General features: G+C 54.3%; 11 protein-coding genes across 11 annotated transcripts; 9 read left to right on the top strand and 2 right to left on the bottom strand.

Moving 5' to 3' along the window:
- Positions 1 to 29: 29 nt before the first annotated feature.
- On the top strand, positions 30 to 2538 carry J4E84_009697 (uncharacterized protein; the record flags this gene model as incomplete). The annotated part of the gene is made up of 3 exons (XM_049392258.1): positions 30 to 36; positions 113 to 2339; positions 2394 to 2538. The coding sequence occupies 3 exons, from the start codon at positions 30 to 32 to the stop codon at positions 2536 to 2538; spliced, it is 2379 nt and encodes a 792-aa protein (XP_049240020.1).
- Positions 2539 to 3292: 754 nt separating this feature from the next.
- On the top strand, positions 3293 to 3757 carry ISU1 (iron-binding protein; the record flags this gene model as incomplete). Its single annotated transcript, XM_049392259.1, has 2 exons — positions 3293 to 3548; positions 3606 to 3757. The coding sequence occupies 2 exons, from the start codon at positions 3293 to 3295 to the stop codon at positions 3755 to 3757; spliced, it is 408 nt and encodes a 135-aa protein (XP_049240021.1).
- Positions 3758 to 4404: 647 nt separating this feature from the next.
- On the top strand, positions 4405 to 5584 carry J4E84_009699 (uncharacterized protein; the record flags this gene model as incomplete). Its single annotated transcript, XM_049392260.1, has 3 exons — positions 4405 to 4775; positions 4849 to 5267; positions 5328 to 5584. 3 exons carry the CDS (start codon positions 4405 to 4407, stop codon positions 5582 to 5584), a joined length of 1047 nt encoding a protein of 348 aa, XP_049240022.1.
- A 525-nt stretch (positions 5585 to 6109) lies between these two features.
- J4E84_009700 (uncharacterized protein) lies at positions 6110 to 8439 on the bottom strand (the record flags this gene model as incomplete). Its single annotated transcript, XM_049392261.1, has 2 exons — positions 6110 to 8099; positions 8150 to 8439. 2 exons carry the CDS (start codon positions 8437 to 8439, stop codon positions 6110 to 6112), a joined length of 2280 nt encoding a protein of 759 aa, XP_049240023.1.
- A 492-nt stretch (positions 8440 to 8931) lies between these two features.
- J4E84_009701 (uncharacterized protein) lies at positions 8932 to 9643 on the top strand (the record flags this gene model as incomplete). Its single annotated transcript, XM_049392262.1, has 2 exons — positions 8932 to 9158; positions 9325 to 9643. 2 exons carry the CDS (start codon positions 8932 to 8934, stop codon positions 9641 to 9643), a joined length of 546 nt encoding a protein of 181 aa, XP_049240024.1.
- A 520-nt stretch (positions 9644 to 10163) lies between these two features.
- On the top strand, positions 10164 to 11074 carry J4E84_009702 (uncharacterized protein; the record flags this gene model as incomplete). The annotated part of the gene is made up of 2 exons (XM_049392263.1): positions 10164 to 10308; positions 10377 to 11074. 2 exons carry the CDS (start codon positions 10164 to 10166, stop codon positions 11072 to 11074), a joined length of 843 nt encoding a protein of 280 aa, XP_049240025.1.
- A 1049-nt stretch (positions 11075 to 12123) lies between these two features.
- J4E84_009703 (uncharacterized protein) lies at positions 12124 to 13729 on the top strand (the record flags this gene model as incomplete). Its single annotated transcript, XM_049392264.1, has 3 exons — positions 12124 to 12353; positions 12405 to 13041; positions 13091 to 13729. The coding sequence occupies 3 exons, from the start codon at positions 12124 to 12126 to the stop codon at positions 13727 to 13729; spliced, it is 1506 nt and encodes a 501-aa protein (XP_049240026.1).
- A 683-nt stretch (positions 13730 to 14412) lies between these two features.
- On the top strand, positions 14413 to 17035 carry J4E84_009704 (uncharacterized protein; the record flags this gene model as incomplete). Its single annotated transcript, XM_049392265.1, has 3 exons — positions 14413 to 16661; positions 16712 to 16867; positions 16918 to 17035. The coding sequence occupies 3 exons, from the start codon at positions 14413 to 14415 to the stop codon at positions 17033 to 17035; spliced, it is 2523 nt and encodes an 840-aa protein (XP_049240027.1).
- A 1903-nt stretch (positions 17036 to 18938) lies between these two features.
- J4E84_009705 (uncharacterized protein) lies at positions 18939 to 21420 on the top strand (the record flags this gene model as incomplete). Its single annotated transcript, XM_049392266.1, has 3 exons — positions 18939 to 20868; positions 20919 to 21295; positions 21412 to 21420. 3 exons carry the CDS (start codon positions 18939 to 18941, stop codon positions 21418 to 21420), a joined length of 2316 nt encoding a protein of 771 aa, XP_049240028.1.
- An 883-nt stretch (positions 21421 to 22303) lies between these two features.
- On the top strand, positions 22304 to 23520 carry J4E84_009706 (uncharacterized protein; the record flags this gene model as incomplete). The annotated part of the gene is made up of 5 exons (XM_049392267.1): positions 22304 to 22404; positions 22456 to 22712; positions 22770 to 23175; positions 23225 to 23333; positions 23386 to 23520. The coding sequence occupies 5 exons, from the start codon at positions 22304 to 22306 to the stop codon at positions 23518 to 23520; spliced, it is 1008 nt and encodes a 335-aa protein (XP_049240029.1).
- Positions 23521 to 23701: 181 nt separating this feature from the next.
- On the bottom strand, positions 23702 to 25236 carry J4E84_009707 (uncharacterized protein; the record flags this gene model as incomplete). Its single annotated transcript, XM_049392268.1, has 2 exons — positions 23702 to 24340; positions 24397 to 25236. 2 exons carry the CDS (start codon positions 25234 to 25236, stop codon positions 23702 to 23704), a joined length of 1479 nt encoding a protein of 492 aa, XP_049240030.1.
- Between the last annotated feature and the right edge of the window lie 847 nt (positions 25237 to 26083).

Consider the following 26083-nt stretch of genomic DNA (forward strand, 5'->3'; position numbering starts at 1 on the left):
CCCGACTTCATTCTCATGCAGCAAAAGAAATGAAGGGTGGCAAACATGCTTCAGACGCCTTGATTTGCTCTATGGCTACATCCTCACCCTAGACAGTACTAACACGCCTCAGAGCTTCACCCACCCGGGCCAACGCAGTCCGTGTACCGGGAGGACTGCACCCAGTGCTTCGACTCGATCGACGACCCCACCGGCCTCGACGTGTGCCTTTACTGTTTCAATGGTGGATGCACGAGCGATCGCAATCATTCCCTCCTCCACGTGTCGTCCACGAACCACCCCCTCGTCCTCAATATCAAGCGCACGCGAAAGAGGGTCAAGCGCGATGAGCCTCCTCAGAAGATGACCAAGCTTGCCGTGGCAGCTGAGACCGAGGCAGACCGCTACGATACCACGACACAAGTCAAGTGCTACGAGTGCGGGGTCGACGATGTAGACAAGAGCTCGGGGAAGCTACCCAACATTGTGGACGCAGTTCTCAAGGCAAACACGTTCGCGAAGCAGCAGGAGGTCAAGGCGTGGGAACAGGAGTTGACTGCTTGCGAACACACCCTCTGTCTGGAACAACAAGCGGCGCGACAGATCGAGTCGCAGAACCTGGGACACTGCTCAGAGTGCGAGCTCAACGAAAACCTCTGGCTGTGCTTGACCTGCGGCAATCTGGGTTGTGGTCGTCAGCAGTTCGGTGGCGTTGGTGGCAACTCACACGGTGTAGGGCACACCAAGTCGACTGGCCATCCTGTCGCGGTCAAGCTCGGATCTCTCACTGCGGATGGCACGGCTGATATCTACTGCTACGCCTGTGACGAAGAGCGCATCGATCCAGAACTACCGGACCACCTAGCACACTGGGGCATCAACATTAAGGACAGGGTGAAGACTGAGAAGAGTCTTACGGAGATGCAGGTAGAGCAAAACTTGCGCTGGGACTTTGCTATGGTGACCGAAGACGGCAAGGAACTGCAGCCATTGTTCGGAGCAGACTTCACGGGCCTTAAGAACCTGGGCAACAGCTGCTATCTGAACAGCACCCTGCAGGCCCTGTTCTCCATTCCAGAGTTCAAAGACCGTTACTACCTTCCCAACGAAGCTCCGCCGGAGGCGCCACTCCCTGCAGAGGACTTGGAAACTCAGATGCGCAAAATTGCAGACGGCCTGATTTCAGGTCGATACTCAAAGCCGGATAGCGACGTCATCACCAACGAGCACAACCCAGAGGTTCCACACCAGCGCGGCCTCGCGCCTGCCATGCTCAAGCACCTGATCGGACGAGGTCACGCCGAGTTCTCAACTATGCGACAACAGGACGCGTTCGAACTGCTTCTACACGTACTCCAGCTTGTTTCACGCAGCAAGCACGTTGAGCCCCATAAGGACCCGGTCGGTGCTTTCCGCTTTGCTATGGAACAGCGATTACAATGTGTCAGTTGCAAGCGCGTTCGATACAAGACAGACGAGCAAGAGAACATTTCCATCCCAGTCCCCATCCGGCGGATACCAAAAGACTCGCAGATGGACGTCACCAACAACGACGGCAAGAAGGAAGAAAAGGAAGAGTTCGAGCCAGTCACGCTGAAGGAGTGTCTTGACATCTTCACAGCCGAAGAACTAGTTGAGCTTACTTGCGGTGCATGTGGCAGCAAGGATGGCTTCACGAAGAGGAGCATGTTCAAGACCTTCCCCTCAGTGTTGGCCGTAAACGCTAGGCGCTTTGAACTGGTCAACTGGGTGCCTACCAAGCAGGATGTTCCTGTCATTGTTAACGATGAACCTTTCTCCTTCGATGCCTACAAGTCAAATGGTTTGGTAGAAGGAGAGGAGCTTCTCCCAGAAGATGTAGACACAGGAGCGTCGGGCAGTTCGAAGTGGTCACCCAACGAGGCGGCACTTTCGATGCTTGAGGCTATGGGATTCCCTAGAGTTCGATGTGAAAAGGCTCTACATGCTACTGGTAACGAAGATGCCGAAGCAGCGATGAACTGGCTGATTGGACATATGGAGGATCCAGATATCGACGACCCCGTCGACTTCAACGCTGGTTCTGGTGGAGGCGCAGCCGCTGCATCCGTTCTCGACCCTGAAAAAATCGAGAACCTAGGAGCTATGGGCTTCAACGCTCCACAGGCACGCCAGGCTCTGAAGGAGACGGGTGGTGACATGGAGCGCGCTGTCGACTGGCTGTTCAGCCACCCCGATGCACCGGGCGATTTCGACGAAGGTGGGAGCTCCGAGGCACCTGCGGAGCCAACAGAGAAGAAGTTGGCTGGTAGTGAGACGCTGCCTGCAAACTTCCAGCTCCAGTCGATAGTATGCCACAAGGGTAGTTCGATACACGCCGGGTAAGTTTTCCGTATTTGGGCCTTTGTGGAAGGAGATTCGCTAACACGCCATAGACACTACGTTGCGTTTGTGCGCAAGCAGTTGCCAGGCGAGCAGGCTGCGTCATGGGTCCTCTTCAATGACGAGAAGGTGGCCAAGGCGGCGGACATTGAAGAGATGAAGAAGTTTGCCTACGTGTATTTCTTCCGACGTTTGTAAGACAGCGGGTCTAGGTCCCTCGCCACGGACTAGCATAGCGAAAGCGGAGTTGTGTCGGGTTAGCATTAGCATTGATGAAACGGCGAAACGAGAGCGGATTGGGAGCATTGCGGCGCAAGCTGCTAGATAGCATCAGCATGGCTGTAGGCGATATGAATGGAGCTGAAGTTCCATCTGATAGCAGGACGAACGGAGATAGCACTCGTTCGCCGGTGATCTGGAGCGGTTCTCCGAGATGATTCCATGATAAGTGTGGGGTATGTGTGCGCACGGACATTACGTCGCCGGCGGCCGGGCGTGGCTTTTCATCATTACTTCAATTGTCCGTCGCCATCCACCTCCGCTACACCTACACCAACATCCAACCGCTACCCGAACTATTGCCAAAACTCACCAAAGACACCACCAAACCTCAAAACACCACACACATCGATCGCCACCATGTTCAGGAGAGTCGCAGCAGCAGTGCCCGCTCAGGCAGGAAGAGTGCTCGCAACCGCCGCCAGGCCCAGCATCGTTTCGCCCATTCGCACAGCAGCACCCGCAGTCGCAGCAGTCGGTCGGCGGCAGTACCACGAGAAAGATAAGTCGCCCTCCCCTCTTGTTCGGAAAATCGATGTGGTGGCGACACGGGAGTCCGATCGGAATCACCTCGTCATCGCACCACCATCTCCGACTAACTATATCTGAGAACGCTCAGCTAACATTCGCAGCACTGCTCGACCACTACAACAAGCCTCGCAATGTCGGATCCATGTCCAAGACAGACAACGACGTCGGTACTGGACTAGTCGGCGCACCCGCATGTGGCGACGTCATGAAGCTCCAGATCCGTGTCGACCCCAACAGCAACACCATTAGCGACGTCAAGTTCAAGACCTTCGGCTGCGGCAGCGCGATTGCGAGTTCGAGTTACCTGACCGAATTGGTTCGGGGCATGACACTGGAGGATGCGTCGAGGATCAAGAACACAGAGATTGCAAAGGAGCTCTGCCTACCACCTGTCAAGCGTGAGTATCCCACAATACGAAAGCGAGAATCAGGACCAGATTACTAACTGCTTGCAGTGCATTGCTCCATGCTTGCTGAAGACGCCATCAAATCCGCCATCTCCAACTACTACACCAAGAACCCCAACGCACGGCAAACAGACCTTGGCGGCAAGTCGGCGCCGCTGCCAAAGGTGGAGATTGAGACTGTTTCCTCGGCGACGGCTTAGGAAGGACGATGACAATGATGTAAATTGATACCAAGGGGATGAGAAGGATGGTTGGAAAGGGAAGTTTCCTGATATTACCTGCATTCAGTCTTTCGCTACTCAATGTACCGGGTATGACTTGGGCGTTTGAGCGTTACGGCGGCTGGCTTCCTGTATAGTAGGTTGAGAGTATATATGTTTTATCGCAATGAACAAAATTCTTAATGCGAAGCCATGGGGTTGGATTGTGATGTGATGTATAACGAATGGACAGTCGAGGCAAGTGCTGTAGAGGGTGGACTTAGGCCTATCTAAATTGTAGTACGCAATAGCGGAAGTCGGCTATGTGATCGTCTTATGAGCTGAGTGTCACGCCATGCAGGTGCTCTACATCTGATTATCCTCTGCATCAGATGATGCATGTATCAACGCGTTATGCAGCCTTGTAGCGTCTTAGTAGATCAGGATCGCACCTAAATCCAGTCTCACGTAGATCATGCTCTAATTGTGCGAACCATGTTTAGCCTCCGTCATGAAGTTTAGGCAAGAGTGAAAGGGCTTATGACGCTTTGGACCCTTGCGTGGTTCACGCCTCGGCCTAGATCGTCCTCCGAAACTCTACCTCTCCGACCCACGCTTCACTCCCGACTCTCCCGTAACTGCCCAGCATGTCGACGGCCCAAGAAGACGAGGCAGTCCCCGCTATACGATTCAAGCGCCGCAAGATCGCGCACCCGAAGCGCGTCTATACCGAAGACGATGCGCCTACTGTTTCCGCCTCGCATACGCCCGTTGCTGCGACTCCCAACGACGCGCCTGTCTCGCCGACCGAAGCCAACGATGAAGAAGAGTCGGTGCCGAACCTGAAAGAGATATTGCGCAACCGAAAGCGGCCCCGCGACCGACTGAAGGAAACTACGCGCAAAGCAGAGCCGCCGCGGACAGAGGTGGTGCAAGTAGAAGCGCCCCGGCCAGACCAGTATACCAGCCGCTTCGTCGCGCAGACGGGACAGGTGGTAGACCGCGATGACAAGCAGATGTGAGTGGGCTCTTTGGGAGATTACAACAGGCTCAGATAAGGGCACCGTTAAGCATGGAGGCTAATGTGCCAGGTCGGAATATGTAGAAGCCCGCATGGCTGAAAAGAACTATCGCCAGTACGGCTGGCCCATACCAAACCACCTCCAGGCTTCTGTGGCCGCCATCGCACCGGATCTGCGACATACCTTCGCCACTAGCTCATCGACACAGGGCGCGACCAGTAGCACCGAGAGTCCCGCTGATAACGAACATAGCAACCGGTTGGCGGCAGGCCAGGGCAAGCTTCAGGAAGTAGACCTAGGCCCTGACGCTGCGGCGCGCACCGAACAAGCCTGGAAACGATGGGACAAGGGCGAGCCAGAGCCGCCAGCCAGCAAAGCGCGACGAGACAAGTACGGCTACGCGTGGCGCAAGCCTAAAGCCAACGGCAAGACGGAAGAAGACAAACGTCGCGACCAGATGGTCGAAGCTGTACTCAAAGAAGCTAAACGTACGTTCCCTTCCCCATCTCCCTTTCCCCCTGCCACAACCTCCTTACTAACATCTCCAGTCGACTTCTTCGACTCCCCAACCCCCGCAAACCCCCACGCCAACACCTCCACCAACACCGACGACGCCCTCGTCGAGCAGTTCCGCAACGAATACTTCGAGTCCATGGAAGCGAAACAACAAGCGAGGAAACCACCTGCTCCTCCTGTCAAGGGCGCGCCACCACCCATCACAGGACCCAAATTGGGTGGCAGCAAGAGCGCTAGAGCTAAGATGCACAAGTTACAGCAGGAGGAGGCTGCGAGGAAGAAGAGGTAATGTTTGTTGTACATGGATTTTTTTTGTGTTGTTGTTGCGGTTTGCCCGCTGCGAGGGTTTGTGGGTTGTTATTATATGGGATTTGATGCACAATGTTGGATGGTTGTTTTGGATCTGCATTCTTCGTCTTGTTTGACCCTCACTTTGAAAGAGGAATTGAGGTATTAACACCATTTTTGTTTAGTGGCGCAAGGACGAACGACGGACGAGTACTTGAACGATCCGAATGGATGGATACGCAAGTCAAGAAAACGACTTGGTATAGCGGTTAGTGAGATGTGTGTCTGAGGTTATGGGTTCTTTCAGTGTGACGACTGAGACTGGGGGCTCAAGTAACACTGTATCAGTGCATGGGATAGGCTATTTTGCTTCAAATCCAATAATGGCATACTGATATCTTACATACAACCAAACTAAAATACCCAAGACCTTGTCATGTATACTAGCTCAACGCCAAACAAATACCGCGATTATACTATACCCACACAAAAAAAAACTTATTCCCTTACCCTCACAACAGCCGTCTCAAAGCTTCCTCGGAGCCACAGCAGCCGGTTTCTTCACCGCCCCATTCCCAACACTCCCTTTCTTCGCCATCCCATACGCCGCACCCCCTATCTTAGCAGGCACCTTCTTCCCCTCCATCTTCTTCCCCGTCGACAAATCCCCCATCTTCCCCGCCAACTCCCCCGTCTTCTTCACAGCCGCCGCTTGCCCCTTGTTGCTCACTTTCTCAGGCACTTGCACAGCCCCGCTAGGCGTCACTTTGATGGGCACTCCGCCTGCTGTCATGAACGTAGTCCCCTTCTTCTCTTGTGCCTTCTCAATCTCCTCTTTGCCCACTTTGATCTTTACGCCATTCGCCATGGTCAGCGTGCCTGTTTTCTTGGCCTGTTCGACTTCGGTTTGAGGGACTTTGATCATGACGCCTGAGGCTGTCATTACTTCTTTCATGGGGCCTGTGGGTGGAGATGGTGTGGGCTTTTTGGTTGTGGTTGCTGTCGCGGGGTTCGCTCGGGCGTGTGCGGCGGTGCCTGGTTTAGGTGCAGTGGGTGTGGGTTTCTTCGCTGAGGATGTAGGGAGGTTTACCGCGCTTTGAGCTCGCCTTACTGCTGGGGTCGCGGCAGTGGGCGTTTGCAGCGTCTTAGTCATTGGTGGTGGCAATGCTGTACTTGCTCTTCTCATTCCATTGGGCATCACAGCGCCGCTTGCAATAGCTGTTTCTTTGACTAGTTTGGCGAGATTTTCTTGCGTAAGCCGTTGTACTTCTGGTACTTCTTTTGGTCCTGCGGCTTGTGCGGCGCCCATTTGAGCGGCACCTTCTATCATCTTTTCTAGCTGCTCGGGGCTTGGGAGGCCTTTGATATCGCCGCCTTGGCCTAGCAGTGTTTTCATGTGCGTTTGGAAGAATTCTTTGGCGCCGGGTATGGGTAGGTCTTCGGGTGAGGCACCGTAGGCTACGGTTAGAGCCATCATGACGGAGGTTATTGGAGCGAAAATCTTGACGAACTCGTTCCAGTTGCCGCTCTTGACTTCGGTTTCGATTTGGACGGCTGGGCGGGGGACGGTTCGGATGGTCTTGTTTCCGCCTCTGCTGCTCTCGCTCTTGGTGTCCATGTCCAGGTGGTTCTTCCAGAAATCTTCTGCGGGGAAGCGGTTGTGGCGACTGAAGTATTCTAGCATGTAGTCTTTCTCCCTCCAGCGGTTCCTCAGCCAGACCTCAAAAGCGTGTGTGTTCTCATATGGGATATCGTCGAGGTGGAACCGTCGCCAATGCATGTTCACTGACTTCGGCGGCCGGCCTTCGAAGAAAGAAGAGCGGAGGGTGAAAATATCTTGACCAAATTGTCCTTCTGGCACACCTTCGTATGCGATAGTACAGTCGTACAGCCAATCTGTCGTTTCCCTCAGTTCATTTAGGCAGAACTTGAGGCCAGTGCTGCGTGGAAGCAGTTGGTGCTTCATGTCCTGCAACCCATTCTTCTTCGCCCATTGCTGGCTCTTTTCGCGTGTAGTCTTGGACAGATTCGTGCCCTCAGGAAAGATGATCAGCCACATGGGATCTCCCTTCTTGTTCAGCTTGCTTAGATGTTTCTTGAATGTGCGCTGGTCTTCCTCCCATTTTCTAGATAGAAAGATGAAGTTGTAGAACTGGGCGCCCCATCCAATGATCGGAATGTTCTTCAGCGACTCTTTCAGAATGATGTAGATGAAGCCGTGCATGTTGTTCGTATATGCGATCCACCAGATGTATAGCCAGTCAGTGTAGAGTTGATGGTTTGCCATGAGCACCATGCGGTCAGCAAAGTTGCATTGTAATGATCCGTCTTTGCGTTTGATAAGTTGGCCGACCATGCTAGAGTCTCCAGATACACGAACGACAGTCGGAGCCCACCATTGGGTGAGACATGTGATCAGGATGGCGAAGCATTCTTTGGTGTAGGCCATGTACCCATCGTAGAATTGCGGATCAATCAGCTTTAGTGGTGCGCCTAGGAATTGGGATGCGCTTATACTGTCGGGTGTTAGTTGGGTGTATCTGGAGGTGGACACGGACGTGCTTACGCCAGAACGCCGGACAAGAACGTCGAGGCTAACGTGAAGGCCCGTTCTGCCTGTGTCAACTCGCCAAAGCGCGGTGGTCCAGCCGGATGCGCTTCGACATTGTCTTTCGAGATCCGCAATCCAGCACCGAGGTCATCTTTCTTCTTCCTCTTAACAGCAGCTGGTACCGGCGGCTTGGATGCTGATTGGCTCGCTGGGGTTAGCTTTGGAGCCGTCGCCTTCTTCACTGGGGGTTTGGCAGCCGGCGATTTGGTAACGACGGGCTTCTTCGTAGCAGTAGCAGGCGACATCTTCCACAGTTGGCACACGAGCGAACATCGAAGTCCAAAACGTCAAACACGACTATCAGCACCAGTGACGGGCTACCCGCGACGTCAGTGCAGGCTAACGGTTCCAGGTTCGAGATCAAGATGGATGCTCCACTTGCGCGTCGTCAACCCCTGTCAGCGTGCCGTGGCATGACGTTATGTGTGGCGGCGTACAACCAAGTCAAGCAAGCAAGATATTCGAGACACACCGTTACCCCTTCCTTAGTCTCTTGGTTTACTCAATAACACTATACTCGCTCCGCAGTAGATACCGATTCTCGAGAACGTCTCCATTACATCCCTCTTCCAACAATCCCATCATATCTACATCACAACTACGGTACGTTCAATTATGACAGCTGTCGGCCCTGGCGCATGCTCGAGTGGTGCACGCGAGCACCTTCATACACATTTGGGCTCGAGACTGACACATATCACAGAATTAATCCGACAACACACATCGCATCCTCCATCATGCCCGCAGCCTCAGTAGCATCAGCGCCGGCAAAGCGCACCACCAACAAGGCCACCGCTTCGAGGGCTCCCAAGAAGGCTACCCAGGGCGCAAAGAAGCCCCAGACGAACGGCGCAACCAACGGAGCGTCACAACCTCAGATGTCACCATACACTATCATGGCTTCGAGAATCGCAAACCGCGTCGCTGAAATGGCAGAGAACATGACATTTGTCGAGCGCGAGAAGTGAGTCCCTCCAAACTTCCTTGAATTTTCCCCTGGCATACTTTCTCTGGTTCCGGTTGCGACGGCGTGGAAAATCAGGGACACACTACACAACTGCCGACCGGAATCTGGACCCCTATCGCGTAGTCACTGGTCTAGAAGTACATTTGCTAACAATCTGCGGTAGGCCCCAACAGCAAGCGCAACAGCAGCAACAACAGCAGTCTGCCCCGTCAAACTCGGGAAAGAAGCCACCCAGGAAACTCGAGATGCGCATGCCCAACAACGGCGCCTCGCCGACCAACATCACCTTCAGCGCACCTTTCCTCGACAACACACTCGCCAAGCTCCTCACGCTCCAGAACCGCATGCTGACAGTCAGCAACGACATCGCAGCGTGCGAAGACGTGGACGACAAGACCAAGCAGGAGCAATTTGCGCAGAGCGCTGAGTTGAGCCGCATCATCGCCCTGATCTGCGCTGAGAAGGCCAGACAGGGTGCGTAGTTTGTTACTTTTGTCCAAAGCAACGAGTAATCACGAGCGTTTCTTTTTCGATGGCGTTGAGGACATGTAATCAAAAGGGTTTGACCGTAGTAGCGCGCTTTGTACGAATAGTATGATTGACGATAAACATAATGAACTGCCATATGACCATACCTCATCGTGATACTCAGCCTCAACGCCGTACCGCTTAGCGTACTGGCGACATGCCACGGCAGAAAGCTACAACACAAGCTAAAAACCTGCATCAAAAAGATCGCCAGCCAGGACTTTGGTTCAGGTCCACATCGCTGTGCCACAATAACGTCATTTGACGCGGGGCGGCAGCGACCCCCCTGCATGCGACGGGTAGCGAAACAGGTTCAAGCTGCGGTGGCGCCAAAGGCCATGCATCATCGGGAGAACATGATCTGGGGTCCAACAGTCTAGAATCATAGAGCTCTTCTGATACTACCATAGCTCCTCCGTCGAACCTAGCTCTCGACATCAATTGCAGTCGCGAGATCACTACACATACTATACAATGACGAGCTTCATCTCAAACATCATCTGGAACTCGGTGGAGGGCTTCGTAGATGCCGGGAAGAAGACGGCGGGTGAATATGGTGGAAATGCCTTGATCAAGGCTGGGGATATGATTGAGAATAGTGGAAGGAGTGTGGGAAATGGTAAGCTCCTCTCTACCTAACTCCCATCATCAACAATACCTCTCAAGTACTCACTAACAAGCGCCCAGGTCTCGAGAAGAAAGCAACAAGCTACGGCACCGCAATCACCGGCCAAACCTACAAATCCACAGGCAAAGCTCTCCCCTCCACAGCACGAAAGCCCGTAGTCAAGCGTTCGAACTCCACCCCCGCGAGCAACAAGCCAACTACCAGCGGAACGCCCCTAGGTGCGAAGAAGTACCCAGGCAGTAACCAAGTCAACGGCGCTGTGGGAGGAGCGAAGAAGACCGTGGGGGGAACCGTCGGAGGAGTAACAGGCAACGCATCCAAAGTCACCGGGGGCGTCATAGGCCGCGCAAACAGCACCGTCGGCACCGTAACAAACACCACCACAAAAGCCACCTCCGGCCTCGTAGGCAGCGGCCAAAGAGCCATCGGCGGAGCCACGAAATCCATCCCTCCCTTCAAGGGCCCCGGCGCAATTCCCTCAGCCAACAAAGCCCTCCCAAAGCCTTTCCCAGATACCAACGGCCTCCCGAAACCCGCGTACCCGACTACCAAGAAGGCGGCAGTCAAACCTGGCCAACCGAAGCCGTTTACGCCGCCTACGGAGCAGAAGAAACCCGATCCGAAGAAAGCTTACCCCGGGACGAATACGTTGCCCGGAACGAGTCGGACGCCGGTGCAACAGCAGAGGTTGAAGCCGTTGCCGAAGGCGGCGCCGCAGATTGGGCAGGGGCAGACTATTTCGCATCTTGCTATTTAGGAAGACAAGAGAAGTGGTACTTAACTTGATATGGCTTTTGTGTGGCGTTGAGGTAATCGGAGCTATAGGTGTAAGATTATGTTGAGATGTGTCGAAATTCAATACAGGCAGATGCACGAATGGAATCTGATCTCTGCCTTGCTCAATCTAGCATGCTGACTACGACCATACATGTGAGGATCTACTCATGCGCTACTTAATTTATCTGTAAACGTAGGATGCCCAATCCATTTCTTCGATCTTTGCTCTTGGGTATTCGCTGCTGTCTTGCAAACAATGTGGAGAATATGCTTACTAGAGATAGCTTCGTAGCATGCAGCGAAAATACAGACGACACAAGTCTAAATAGATATCGAGACTAGAAAGTACAGAAGGGTCCGAGGGATATCAGGATGGGCTTTAGGTCCTGGTGGTACTGGGTTGGATGAGATTGTGTTGCGATTTTCGTTGTCGTGATATCCAACTACTTCTTTTCATCATGCTTCCGTCATCATTTGATGGAGGGTTTAGGCATCGTTTGTGTCGTTGGTATGACGGGAGCTGTGAGTTTCTTTCCTTCATTGGTCGCAGCAGTACCGTCGGATGGGTAAAAGAGTATTATGGCGTGAGTTGATTGTTGATGGCGTCGACGACGATGATGTATACCTACCGATATGGATACGTACAGGGGTACTTTATGAACCTCGCATGGCGGCACAAAGTTCAGCCTCAAAGACAAACGCAAGAGTTAAGGTGTCAGCCTGAACTCTACTTCGTTGAGAATTTCGGCCGGTCTGCGGTGAGCGGGCCTAATTCCGTTCCGTCCACGATGTGCATCCCCCAATGTCGATCTCCCCGCCCCAGCCCCACTCCATCACACTTTATCCCCAACACAGCGCACCAGACCGCCTATCATGAAGCTTCGGGGTGGAGTCGTACCGATCTCGGCATTTGGTTAAGCTTCGGCATGAGTCTTGGAGTGCTTAATATGCTCGCTCCCCTGCTGCGCTCCCGCGCATTGCCGTTCTTGCTTTACTTTCACACGATTTTGAGACTGTGCGTAGACGAAGATGCGTTTCTTTACTTCGAAAGACCCAGAGAGCGTGGACCAGAATGAGGAGAAGAAGGTCGAGATGATGAAAGAAGGAGATGGAGACGCAGAAGCCGGGCCAGCTGCACGGGTGGAAGACGAGATTGACCCGGTGATCGAGAAGCGCGTGCGACGGAAATTGGACACCCATATCGTTCCTTTGCTATCGGCGCTGTATCTGCTGGCATTCCTCGACCGGTCAAATATTGGGTATGACGAAACATCTTTACAATGGAGAAAGCATGGCTAATGTGGCATTAGCAACGCGCGAATCGCCGGCATGGAAGAAGATCTCGACCTGAGTAGTTCGCAGTACCAGTGGCTACTTACCATATTCTACATCTCGTACATTGTCTTCGGGTTCCTCGCAATCATGTGGAAAGTCGTGCCACCGCATATTTGGGCCGCGGGCTGCGTCTTCGTCTGGGGCCTCGTTTCGACCGTACAAGCTGCGACAACTTCATGGGGAGGGATGATGGCACTGCGGTTTCTTATGGGAGCTGCAGAGATAGCATATGGGCCAGGCGTGCCATTTCTGCTTTCATTCTTCTACCTGAGGCATGAACTTGGGCTTAGGTGTGGATTGTTCCTATCGGCTGCACCGCTAGCCAACACGTTCGCAGGAGCTCTGGCCTATGGAATTACGAGCGGTGATCCTGGAATGGCGAAATGGCGCGTATTGTTCTTGGTAGAAGGTTTGCCTACAGTCGTTATGGCTGCAGTTGCGTTCTTTTTCCTACCAGACAGTCCGGAAAAAGCGAAGTTTCTGAATGAAGAGGAAAAGGCGGTTGCGAGAGCTCGTGGTGTGGCACAGGCTGGCGCTGGAACAAGAATTGGAGCTATCAACTGGAAAGAGATGTTGGAGGGATTGATGGATCTAAAAGGCTGGATACTCGGTGTAAGTCTGACAACGTGATGTGGTGGTTCTTAACTGACCTAAATAATAGCTCATGTACTTCTCTGGGAACGTTGCATTCTCGTCGCTACCGGTGTTCCTCCCGACAATCCTCAACGAAATGGGGTTCTCGAAGGTTAATGCGCAGGGCCTCACAGCACCGCCATTCTTCTTGTCCTTTCTCACAGTAATCGCCACATGCTACATCGCAGATCGGACGCAACAGCGAGGTATCATGATCGCTATCCTCACGGCCATTGGAGGAATTGGCTACGTCATCCTGGCAACTACTAAGAGCGTAGGAGCGAGGTATTTCGGAGTCTTTCTGGCTGCCGCGGGAATCTTCCCAGCTATTGGCAATGTGCTGCCTTGGGTCACGAACAACCAAGGCAGCGATACTCGTAGAGGTACAGGTATAGTCATCCTGAACTTGATCGGTCAATGCGGACCTCTGCTGGGGACCCGATTGTATCCCACATCAGAAGGGCCATTGTACGTCAAGGGCCAGTCTGTATGTGCTGGGTTCATGTTTCTGTTCTGCCTGTTGTCTCTTTTGCTGAGAACAATTCTCGCGTGGGAGAACAAGAAGCTGGATCGCAAGTACGGGACATTGGCGCAGCAAAGGGAAACCGGTGGGAGCAAGAGGGAACTAGGCGAAAACTATGGCCCGAGATTCCGCTACGTTTTGTAGGTGTAGAGCTGCCAATGACAAACCAAGCTGTTATCGCACTGCAGTGCCACTCGATATGCAGCTTGAGGCGGGGTATGCTAAGGCCAGAGAGATACCCAAGTATGGAATTGTTTGATCGGCTTGTCGAGAAGTGTCCCTTGCTCTTTCTAATCTATTGATGACTAGTGACGCACGGAATTACCATTAGAGGTCGGGGTAGTGAAAACAAGCGTAATAGCGCCAAATCAAGTGCTAGGGCGAAGCAATGGCGCATGCAGGATTGCCATGTTCCCGAATCGGCAATTGACCACGCGACAGCCGTTGCTCAGAACAGCCACCAACGTGTACAAACCAGTCGTCGCACTGGCATGCAGACAGCAGGGCATTATTGCGGAGATGGCGACAGAGATGGGGTTGCTGGCAGCAGTGAGCGCGAGATCCACCGGATGGTTCACACATGCGAACTGCAAAGCTGGAGAGGCTAGACCCCCCGGGCGGGCCCACACTTCCAGGGCACGGACACCGAGTAACGTCACTGGTAGATTCAGGACGAGATTCGCAGCAAATCCACACTCAGCACTTCCAACGCGCTTTTTCACCCACTCTCCTGCGTGTCTACTTATCAGTGGCCCATCATTGCTGCACACCCCCGTCACACAGCATTAACACTGCAATTGTTATCTTGATCCACGCGCGTTCCCGTAATGGCCTCAAATCCGTCTGGCCCTGCTGGCCCCAACGCCGGCACTGCTGCCACCTCCAGCGGCCCTTCGTATGCGGCAGCTGCAGCCGCTCCACCTAAGAAGAAGAAGACGCATCGCGGTGGTAAGAAGCGCAAAAACAGGAGACAGAGTTTTGCAGCTGGAGCCGATCTCGCGCAAGGCGACTCCATGATGGAGGAGCGCCCGAGCCTGGCCAACGTCGCCAGTCATGGGCAGTCGCGAGGGAGCAACGGCTTCTACCGCACCCACAGCAACCTCAGCAACACAAGCCTCGAGAGCGAGGCTCTGCTGGATCACCGCGAGCAGCCCACCATCCGGACGCGTCGTCCCAGTGTACCTGTAACGTCCATGTACCAGCCGAGGGCAAGCCAGCCCAGCGTCAGCACACCCCAGCGGCTTCAAGCCGCAAACTCCTACGGACGCTCACGCCTGTCGCATACTCCCGAGGAGAACTACAGTGATGGCGAAGACGATGCGGATGATAGAACGCCACTCATGGGTTCGTCTCAACGCGACATCAGGACATCCACCAGCTATGGCTCCAACAACGGCAAGCCTCGCCGAGGAAGCAAGAACTCCGCAAAGAGCTTCAAGCACATGCCCATGCCAGAACACAGGCCGGACCTGTTCACTCAACACCACCACTCTACAACCAACCTCGACGACTACGACGTGAACAACCCCCCGTCCGTGCCTACGAGCCCAGCTTTCGAGGCTAGCAGCGGTTTAGACGATGTTATGCTTCCGACAGACTTGGATCACATGTCCGACCCAGGAAGGTCCAACAGTGCATCCCGAGATGCACTCATCAACATCGATGAGGACGCCCATTCAGGCACTCCACCTACTCCGGGCGACTTCGCACGCCGCATGACCGGTTCTGCGCTTGAAGATGTCTGCTTCCCCCACGAGGACATGTCTGAGATGGGACACGAAGATTACATGAACGCCCCCACGACCGGTGAGCCTACCACTCGCCGAAGACGCCGCCGCTGGCCCGATCTCGACGTTCTACAAGCTTGGGCACACGAGGAGAAGGAACAACGGACAATTGAAGGCATGCGCATGCGCAAGGTTAGCGAACCGCTCATGGTTGAAGGACGCCTCCGTCCGAAACGACGCGTCTGGCATCGCGAGGACAGCGACGCTCCCTATCGTTTCACGTACTTCAACGAGACGTTTGACAACACCATTCACAGCCAGAGCATCAGCGAACTCTTGCAACCTGGGCAGAGCTTCAGGAATCTCTTCGTTCCTGATCCACCGATCCTGGACGACGACAGCGATTCTTCCGACACAGAAGATGACATGCTGCATGCTGGCCCCAACGGCGGCTACTCCTCACGCACAACAACGCGTTCGACTTCGAAGGCCGAGGGCAAGTACTCTTCTGGAGAACAGACGCGCTCAACAACCCCGCGTCCAACGGATGCAGGAAAACCCGACAAGCCCAATGGCGAAAAGCCGAAGCGATTTGGCCCACGGCCTGCCTGGTGGTTGGATGTCATGTCCCCCACGGAGACTGAGATGAAGGTCATTTCTAAGACGTTTGGCATACATCCATTGACCTCGGAAGATATTCTCATGCAAGAGCAACGCGAAAAGGTCGAGCTGTTCAAGCACTACTACTTCATCAACTACCGTACTTTTGAGCAAGATGAGAACAGCGAGGACTACCTGGAGCCCGTCAACCTGTATGTTGTTGTGTTCAGAGAAGGCGTAATAAGCTTCCACTTCTCTATGACACCACATCCGGCCAACGTCCGCCGCCGTATTCGCCAACTCTCCGACTACCTTGTCCTCTCACCTGACTGGATCTCGTATGCCATCATTGACGATGTCACGGATGCGTACGCGCCCATGATCCAGAAGATTGAAGAAGAGGTTGATGATATCGATGAGGCTATATTGCGACTTCATTCGAGCGAAGAAGAGCAGGAAGCAGAGAAGGAGAAGTCGTACAGCTACAACAACCCGCACTACAAAGAGCCTCCCGAGATCAAGTCGCAGCAAGAAACCGGTAGAGACATGTTGCGACGTGTGGGTGAATGCAGAAAGAAGGTTATGAGCCTCTACCGCCTGTTGGGTAACAAGGCCGATGTCATCAAGGGTTTCGCCAAGCGATGCAACGAGCAGTGGGATATTGCACCTCGCAACGAGATTGGTATGTATCTTGGAGATATCCAGGATCATATCGTCACCATGACAGGCAACCTGAGTCATTACGAGAAGTAAGTTGATCCCGGCACTACTATAGAGCACGAACTAATCAGTCTCCCAGTCTCCTGTCCCGTGCTCATAGCAACTACCTTGCCCAGATCAACATCAGGATGAACGAACGTCAAGAGAAGACGTCTGATATTCTTGGCAAGCTTACTGTGCTCGGAACGATCGTCCTGCCAATGAACGTTGTGACCGGTATCTGGGGTATGAACTGGTGAGTCAAGACTTCCGACCCTGAGCGAACGATAAGCTAACGAAACTCAGTCTTGTCCCTGGCCAAGATATCGAGAACCTCAACTGGTTCTGGTGCATTACTGGAGGCCTCATTACCTTCGGCCTTATGTGCTACTTCATTGCGAAGAGGGTGTACGGCATCGTTTGATCACGTTCAAGAGAAAAGCATAGACTGCCATTTGGTTGAGAGAGCACATCGTATCGCGTGGCGTTGGTGGTCGGGTTTCGCTCGCGTTGAGTCGTCCCTGGTTTGAGTTGGACCAAGACAGTACACACGTTTGCTTTTGTACCACTACTACATATCGGAGTCAGGCTTGTTGTTCGACTAATTAATGACAGCTGTTTGATTCGGAACCGTCAGTGTGCTTTGCTGACCCGCTTTCGTATGTTATTTCCTCACAGTGATACCGATGTTTGCGCAGTCATCTGGCCCCCAGTGTCGCCCCTCTTTGAAACACAGACGGGAGGCCACGTACAGTCAGTGTTATCGCCCAGCCGTGTTTACCGGCACCTATGCGTCTCCGGTGAGCGAGAGAGAAAAGTGGGTATCTGCCTGGAGGTGGCTTCGTTTCACACAGTCACTCCAGGTGGTGAGTCGTCAGGACGCTGAGACATGTCCAATAGCAAGAATGTGGCTTGTTTCGGCAGTGATGTGGTCGCTACGGGAGGACAGATCTACTGGACTAAGAGGCAGAGTCTCACGGTGCGGGTCGTGGGAAGGATGCAGATGGTGGTGAGGGTGTGCACTGGGTTCTTAAGGCAGTGCTTTGGACGTCTGCATGGTGCAGCCTGTTGGATACTATCCCGATCTTCACGGTACTCTGATGTACGCCTCAATCGATCGAAGTAGGTCAGACACAGTGCGCTTCCTTGCAGCGAGGGTCTGGCTTGTAGCATGCACGCCCGCGATGTGTTCAGTACGTTGGGTAGGTGCTGCTCCGTCACGATGCAAAGGATCCGGCGAGTTCACGGTCGTGGAAAAACTCTTCAACGGTCTCATCGATGTAGTTTTCTGTCGATCGCGTCAAGAACATGCTTCTTGCGAGGCGTTCTATGCGAGGTGGGCAGGGTGACCCTGGGAGTATTGGGTTGCTTCACTTTTGGGCTTTGCGTGCGGTGACGCAGGAAGGTTCTTGTCTTGCAGCTTGGTGCCAGGTTGGGCCCAAGTCCTATCTTCGATGCCGCTGTCCCGTTGATGGAGTCACCAGGCAGCCGGCAGCGATGGGGAAGGGGCAGTCAGCGGCGTGAGTCGTTGTCAGCCGCAGAAGCACCGTCCACATGCTCGAGCGCTCACCGCATGCGGGGCTATGCGCATAGGTGATGGCGCAATGTCCGGTGAGTTCTTGGTGCCCACAAAAAGAAACTTCTAGCGAATGTGACAGCTTGCAGGTAATGGTTCGCATAATGTGCGATGCGCGCGCTCCCGTCGTGGCTCGATGTAGGGCTGCGACGGCGCGGTGTGCCCATCTTGTCTGCGAAGAGGGTACCTAGGTAAGGCAGACAGACTGCGCGCAGACAGGCACTGCCCGACGGCGCCCGTATGTATTTAGTCACTGGAGACGCGGTGTTGAAACACATGGTCCAGCGTGCGGTCGGTTGAGGTGGTGCGATTGGTTTGACGTCATCGGCCTCAGGGTACCTCTTGCCTTCTGGGCAGGCCAGAATCAAGTCTTCTGACGGGGTCCGCTATTCCTGACACTTGACGTCGTCTGCCCTACTCGCGTTCACCCTCTTATTACCCCACCTCGTTTGCTATCGCAGTCCGCCAGTATTGCGCATCCCCAACGATAGTGAGCGTGTTGATCAACACTCTCGCCAATCACCCAGCCCCGCCCGCTCGCGATCGACGCCTGCGAGTACCCGCCCTCGCTCAGCCGTTCACAGTCACGCCTAGCAGCGAGTCACCACGACTGGCTACGTAGGCGAGCACCCGCCGCCAGAGTCTACAAACATCCCCTATCCTCTGCTCCCCTCCTGCATTGCATTGCGCGCACTTCCGAGCCACTGCAACTTGCCCCTCCACTTCTCTTTCCACGACTCCACGCCGCACCATGTCGGTCATCTACAAGAGGAGCGAGCGCGACCGCGAGTGGGACACCACGTCGACGCGCACCGGTGCCACTGGCTACACCACGGTGCGGCGCTACAAAGTGCCTGATCACAGCCTCGAGGAAGACACGTACGAGACCGAGATGCGCATGGTCCACCGTGGGCGCGACGACTTCGACGACCGTCGCTCCGTCAAGGACTACCATATCGAGCGCCATGAAGCGCCCGCTCCCCAACGAGAAGTGAGACACTACCACTACGCCGAGCTTGAGCGCGAAGTTTCGCCCGTTCGTTCCGAGTATCGCATCCAGCGCGAATACGAGCGCTCCCCCTCACCAGCGCGCACCGAGATCCGCATCTCCCGGGACTACGACCGCGAGCGCGAGATCTTCCCACGGGAGCAGCCCTATGAGTTGGAGAAGTACTCGAGGTCTACTGAGTATTTCCGCCCCGAGCCGCTGCCCCAACCCCCACCACCCCAGCCCCAGTCCATCTACATCCGCAATGAGGCCCCCCAGCCCCAGCAGATGCCACCCATGCAGATGCAGATGCAGCCTATTATTATCCGGGAGGAAGCCCCTCAACCCATCATCATCCGCGAGCGCGTCCAAGAGCCCTCCTACGAGCTTGTTGAACGTACTGAAGAAGACAGACAGGTCGCTCGTCCGCAGCGCCACGAGGAAGATTACTACTACGAGCGCAGAGTGAAGGAGATCGATCGCGGCGGTCGCTACGATGAGCGATACGCCGACGAGCGTGAATATGACCACCGGTGGGGAGATAAGAACTACTACAGCGACGACGACATCTACATCCACAAGGAGAAGGATACCTGGGGCGGAAGTGAGACCCGCACCAAACGTGATGTTGCTGCAGGTGCTCTTGCCGGAGTCGCTGCAGGACAAATCATCAGGCATCACCGCAAGAGAAAGGGTGAAGCCGCTGGAGGCAACATAGGAAATGCCCTTGGCTACGGCACGCTCGGTGCTGTGAGTGCTGTGGCTCTCGATAGATTTAACAACCGTGACAGATCCCGGTCTGTTTCTTCTGATCGTGGCAGAGGCAGCCGCCGTGCCAAATCTCGCCACCGCAGCAAGTCGAGGGTGAAGGAGCTGGGCACGCTTGCCGCACTCGCCGGTGTTGGAGCTCTCGCCTATGCTGCCGGACAGAGGAACAAGAACAAGGTGGTCAAAGAGGAGACGGTTACGGTCATAGAAGATCGGCACCGAAGCAGGTCACGTCATGGAGGCAGATCGCGTTCTAGGAAGAGCCGAAGAAGATCCAGGTCCGCCTCAGTGGCTGATGACAGGGGTAGGTCTCGTAGCACGAGCAAACACCTAGACCCTGAGCATCGCAACAACAGAGCAGCGCAAGTTGGCCTTGCCTCTGCTGCTGTAGCCGGTCTTGCGGCACGCAGCCGTAGCAAGTCTCGAAAGCGCAAGGGCAAGCGCTCACCTAGCCGGATCCGACAGGGTGTTCCGATTGCTGCCGCTGGCGTTGCCGGCGCAGCTGTCACTGGACTTTATGAGAAACGCAAGGCTAAGAAGGAGGCTAGGGCGGCATCGCGGTCCAAGTCGAGGTCGCGCTCAAGGTCCAGGTCAGTCCTCTCCCGCCTTACCGGACGCAACCGCAGCAGACGTGGAAGTACAGTGAGTGAACCTGTTTTAGTAGAGTACGGCGATGATCCGGTGTACACCGATCGTGCCAGTAGTCGCAGTCGAAGCCGGGACCGCAGCCGCGCGCACCGTAGACGGCGAGGAAGCTCGTCTTCCTCTGGTGGTCGACGTGGAAGCCGGAGCCGGAGCCGCAGTAAGAGTCGATCACGAAAGGTCGCGGAGACGGCGGCGGTTGCCGGTGTAGCTGGTCTGGCTGCCCATGAAGCAGCGAAGCGGCGCGACCGTAAGAAGGCCGAAAAGGAAGCCGAACGACGACGTGAGTCCACCCCACGCCCACACCGCAATTAGCATACTCAACATCACCAGGCGAGGAGGATTCAGCCTACTCCACAGGCACCTACAGCCCCTACGATAGTCCCACTCCCACCACTGTGTCCACTGCCTCCACTGCTCATCCTAACGACTCTCGCTACTTCCCTGAGACGAACTACTTTCCCCCTCCCCCTAGTGCTCCGGTAGACCCCAACCCCAACCTCAACTTCAATCCCAACACCAACAATCCTTATCCTCCGTATAACCCAGCAGACTTCCCTCCGCCTCCCCAGAGCGCATACGAGCCAAACCATCCCTCACATTTCGTCAACCCGCCACACGACGACTTGCATCTCGGCAATCCATATGCACCCCAGCACCAGCAACAACACGAACCCTATTACGGCCAGCCACGACGTGGGGGTGACAATGTGAGTGCTCCAGTCCCTGATGGCGGTAAAGAGCACCATAACTTTGCGTCTTCACGTGGTGGGTGGAGGCCGCTGCCTGCCCATGAATCTGAACAATTTTGCTAATACCAAAACAGGGCCCGTAGACGAACCGCCTAGCCCGAGTCCGTCCCCGGAAGAAGACAAGAGCGTCCATTTCGACCCGATCCCACAAGAACGAGAGATACCCTCCCGATCGGCCTCACGATCACGGGAGTCTTCATCCGATTCCGATTCCGAAAGGCAACACAGACATCGAGATGATCACGATCACGGTCACAAGCGACACAGGCGACGCAGGGATGACGAACGATCGGATGCTACAAGAGAGTCTGGTAGGGCCCGGAAAAGGCGCCACCGCTCTGAGAGCCCCGGGTCAGATACCTCGGATGCTACCATCGAACTACCACCGCGCTTCGACGAGCGCGGGAGGCAGCAGCCTGAGGATCCATTGGCGGAGAAGTTGGAGAGTATTCTGCAAAACATCTTTCGATAGCGTCTCTTGCTTTGGTAGTTCTCTCTTTCCTTTCGCATGTATCTTTTTGTTTTACAGAGGCACTTAATACATGTTTCTTGGAGTTTCTTTACTGTGTTTGGGCGTTTCGAGATGGGTTGGTTCATGAGAACGAAGTTACGATATCACTGCATTGAGTTGTATTCCTGTAATTATGCGTAATACTTTTTCCTTCGTACACTCTATTATGGATGTTATGTTTTTAATGTTTGCAAGACTGCCTCGACTACCTGTGTTCCATCGTGACTTCCTGTCTTGGAAGAGTACGAAAACAGAGGTGAAGGTGGCCATGGGTCGCACCTTCCTTGTTACACCTCAGGGTCGCCGCGGCTGCTCCTTCTGTAGACGTCCCAGCTTGGCACTTCGATAAACTTCACCATCACCCTCACTCCCTCCTCTCTTTAACCACACCTTCCCCCGCTGCCGCATCGATCCCTCACATCCCTTCGCACCTGTTTCGCTCAATTCTCAACAACATGATTGCGCCACGCTGCTTCTCGGTCTATGCCGCGCTACTGACGGTTCTCGCAACAGCAGCACTTTCTGCTACTGCGGACTCGCCCTTTCCGTGCACTGGGTAGGCTTGGAGATTTACCTTCAGCAAGACCAATGAAGCTAATGCGCATAGTGGTTCTATCTACTTCACCGGCCATACAGTCGATGGCCTGCTCTTCCAGAACCCAGATCTCTACCACGACCTCTATGTCTTCAAATGCGTCACTACGGTCGTCTTCACAGCGGATAGCGGCGGCGAAGCAGCCAACAACACTCGAGTGCAGGAGTTGGAGCGCGGCCTCGAAGATGCCTACAGTTTCATGTCCGACGTGGCCTCCGTTAGGCCGGATGGCACGCAGTCCATCTCTTCTTCGAACGAGGAAGCGCCACGTAAGGTTCCATAAAAGATCCTCATACTGCACAACGAGACTAACCAGTATACCACAGTGGCCAATGAGACCACAGTCCAGATTGGCAAACACACCATCGTCTCTTCTTCACTGCTCGGCCTATCGAATGCACAGATCCTCTACCTTCGTCTCCCGGACAGTACATACTTCGGAGAAGGCTACAAAGCGTACAGCGAGGAGTCGCTCAAGAAACTGTACAGCGCAGACATATCGGAGATTACCACTACCGACGGCAAGGCCACGTACACGATCGACGATCTGAAGGACATCATCGCGACCATTCTTCGCGATCGCCGAGCCAACCAAATTCGCGTGATGAATTACCAGTCGGCTCTTTCTACGGACAATGACGATGATCAGCTCGATCATGCTGACCGAATCGTCTCTGCTAAGCTTGTGATGGATGTTGTGGAAGAGGAGGAGATTGGAGGAAATGTCACGGCGTAAGTTTGGTTTCACGGTTCCTTGAGATATGCGTGCTAACGATGTCAGATATGCATGCGACTCAATGCGTATACTGGGGACAAACAACCTCGAAACTCCGGACTATATCAAGAAGGTGGATGCATTCTTTGAGTATGCTAAGCGTGATCCCGACATGGTGAGTTGAAGTCCTATGTACATGATAGTAGTTCACTGCTAACTAAATTCAGTGCCAGAGTCTCGATGAGTGTGGTCAGAGGCGCCAGAACATCAAAGATCCCTCCAAGGTCAAGTATAATGAGGTAGATCACGTCGCCAACTTCCTGAAGCGGGAGTACTACATCCGGATAGACACCGATGCCTGATACAGTATCATGTACTAGTACGGAATTTAGCCAGGGACGATATGAGAAACTTTCCTCCATGATGGAAAGAACATTGTGGTGGATTGTGAGATACTACATAAGATAGATACCACAAAAGGAATGAAGTCATATTCCCACTCACTGCGCCCTCAACACCTTCAATGCAAAACAAAAAAAAAGCTCACGCCTCGTCCTTCTTCCAGCCCGTCTTACGTTTAGTATCAAATTCAGACGGACTCAGCCTTCGTGCGTTAGGCTCTTGCCCAGGAGACCTCGGCGGCGAGACATCCTTCTTCTCCTCCTCTTCTGGTTCCCAAGCCCTCCTCTTCTCCAACTTTGCCTTCAAAACAGGATCCATGCCCTCCATGCCTGATGATGGCTTGCGCTGCGGCACGGGCGGCGGCGGCCTCCTCGTTTCGCTCGTCCGCCTGAATCCTGCCCTCGAGTCCATAGCGACGGGCATGACAGGCGGGATCTGGCCCCTAACCTCCCTCACGACGGGGACATCAGAAGCCGCGATGGCGCCACCGAGACGTGCGAATGGTGCCGGGCTCGTGGGTGACATGGGGATGCCTGAGGTTGTTGGCGTTCCGGGGATCTCTTGCGAGGGGTGCATGGGGGCACGACGGTTGCCTAGCATCATGTGACCATATGTTTGGTCGCCAACAGCGGGGAGAGAGTAGTTGATTTCTTTTGGTGCGGGCTTGGGTGCTGGAGGGGGGCGGGGTGCTGATTTGTTGACGGCGGGTTTGGGGGCGGGGGCTGGGGGCGCGGGTGGTGTGGCGGGTGGTGATGGTGGTGCGGCGGTCCTTGATCGGAGCTGTGGGAGGGTGAGGTTAGTAACTGATGTTGAGATGATATAAGACTTGGACTTACTAGTTCCTCTCGGTACTTCCTCTCCTGCTCCCATCTCTCCTGTTCCCTCAGAGCTCGCTGCGCCTCTTCCTCCTCCTCTCTCTTCTTCCTATCTGCTTCTTCTCTGGACTTTTGGATCATCAAATCCAGATCGCGTTGTTCTTTGGCTAGTCGGTCGAGCTCCGCCTTGCGCTGTCTCTCGATTTCTTCCTCTTCTGCTATTCTCTTCTCATATGCCCTCTTGCGTCGCTCAAGAGCTTCCTCATCCTCTGCCATCTTTCTTAGCAACTCCTGCTCATCTTCAGCCATCTTTCTCTCGTGGTCCCGTCGTCTTCTCGCAATGGCTTCTTCATCGGCTTCTTTCTTGGCCTGCCGCCGCCTTTCTTCCGCCTCCCTGAGGTCTCTCTCCATAGCTTCCTCCTTGTCCCGTCGCCTTTGCTCCACTTCCCGGCGGCGCTTCTCCATGGCCTCTTCTTCGTCTCGCTGCTTTCTGTCCGCTTCCCGGCGGGCTTTGTCCCTGGCTTCTTCGTCGGCTTTTTGTTTCGCCCGACGTCGTTGTTCTTCTTCCCGGCGGCGTTTCTCCGTAGCTTCTTCTTCGGCTCTCTGATCCGCTCGGCGTTTTTCTTCGACTTCCCTGCGACTTCTTTCCCTGGCTTCTTCCTCAGCTCGCTGCTTCCTGTCCGCTTCCCGGCGGGCTCTGTCTCTGGCTTCTTCGTCGGCTTTTTGCTGAGCCCGTCGTCTTTCTTCCGCCTCCCGGCGGTTCTTCTCTTTAAGTTCTTCCTGCCCACGTCGGAATGCTTCTGCGGCTTCTTCGTTTTCTCGGCGTTTGTGTTCTCTTTCTTTTTCCAAGTCACGGCGCATGGCGGCTTCTTCGTTGTCGCGGAGACATCTATTGCAAATTCCGTTTTGGTCTCTGGTTTTTACGGTGCAGCGATCTTTGTGCCTCGGGTTGTCACGGTCACACTGTACGGTGGTCCTTTGGTAGTAGGGGCAATCGCGAGATTCGACATAATCATCGATTTTGTGACCGCATTCAAGTATCGTGATTGTGTACTTGCACATGGTGGGCGAATATGTGGGTGAGCCACGAGACGAACGCGAGTGCAGGTCGGCAGCGTAGTAGTGGGGTAAAGGGTAGGGCCGTTGAAGGAGATCAGGAAATGCTATGATAGTAGCAACTGATACTTATATGGCGCAGATGTTGACCGCCCCCATATACTAGTGAAGTGCTGCATGAGTGATGTACACGTACACGTAGTGGTATCATATGACTCTGAAACATGGCTGGAAGAAGCGGCCGGTGTTGTAAGCCTGTGAAGATACCGAATTGACAGTGCAAACATTAGTACAACTCATCAAACGGCAAGCCAGCCTGCGTCCGCGCAGAGCGCCGTCAATGAGGCGAACAGCGGCCGATTGGTCAGACACCATGGCTAGGGTATCTTTCCACCTACGACGGCACAGAGGGAAGAATCCTATGCGTCTCTCAGTCCACCGACTGCTACTCCTAAGGATGCAATGTCGCGAGGTGCCCCCAGCGTGTGTGTTAGCAGACCCACAGTTCCATCAGACGTGGTTGACCGCCGTAGGCGCATTCCACGAGCATCGATGCGGCTCTGTACCGAGCCATTTTTTGCGCAGAAACTAATACGGGACGTTGCCAACAAAGGAATCCGCAGGCTAGACTGCCGCGGATGCCAGAGAAAAA

This window comes from Alternaria hordeiaustralica (assembly GCF_023758085.1).
Source record: "Alternaria hordeiaustralica strain BMP 2776 chromosome Unknown scaffold_31, whole genome shotgun sequence".
Lineage (NCBI taxonomy): Eukaryota > Fungi > Ascomycota > Dothideomycetes > Pleosporales > Pleosporaceae > Alternaria > Alternaria hordeiaustralica.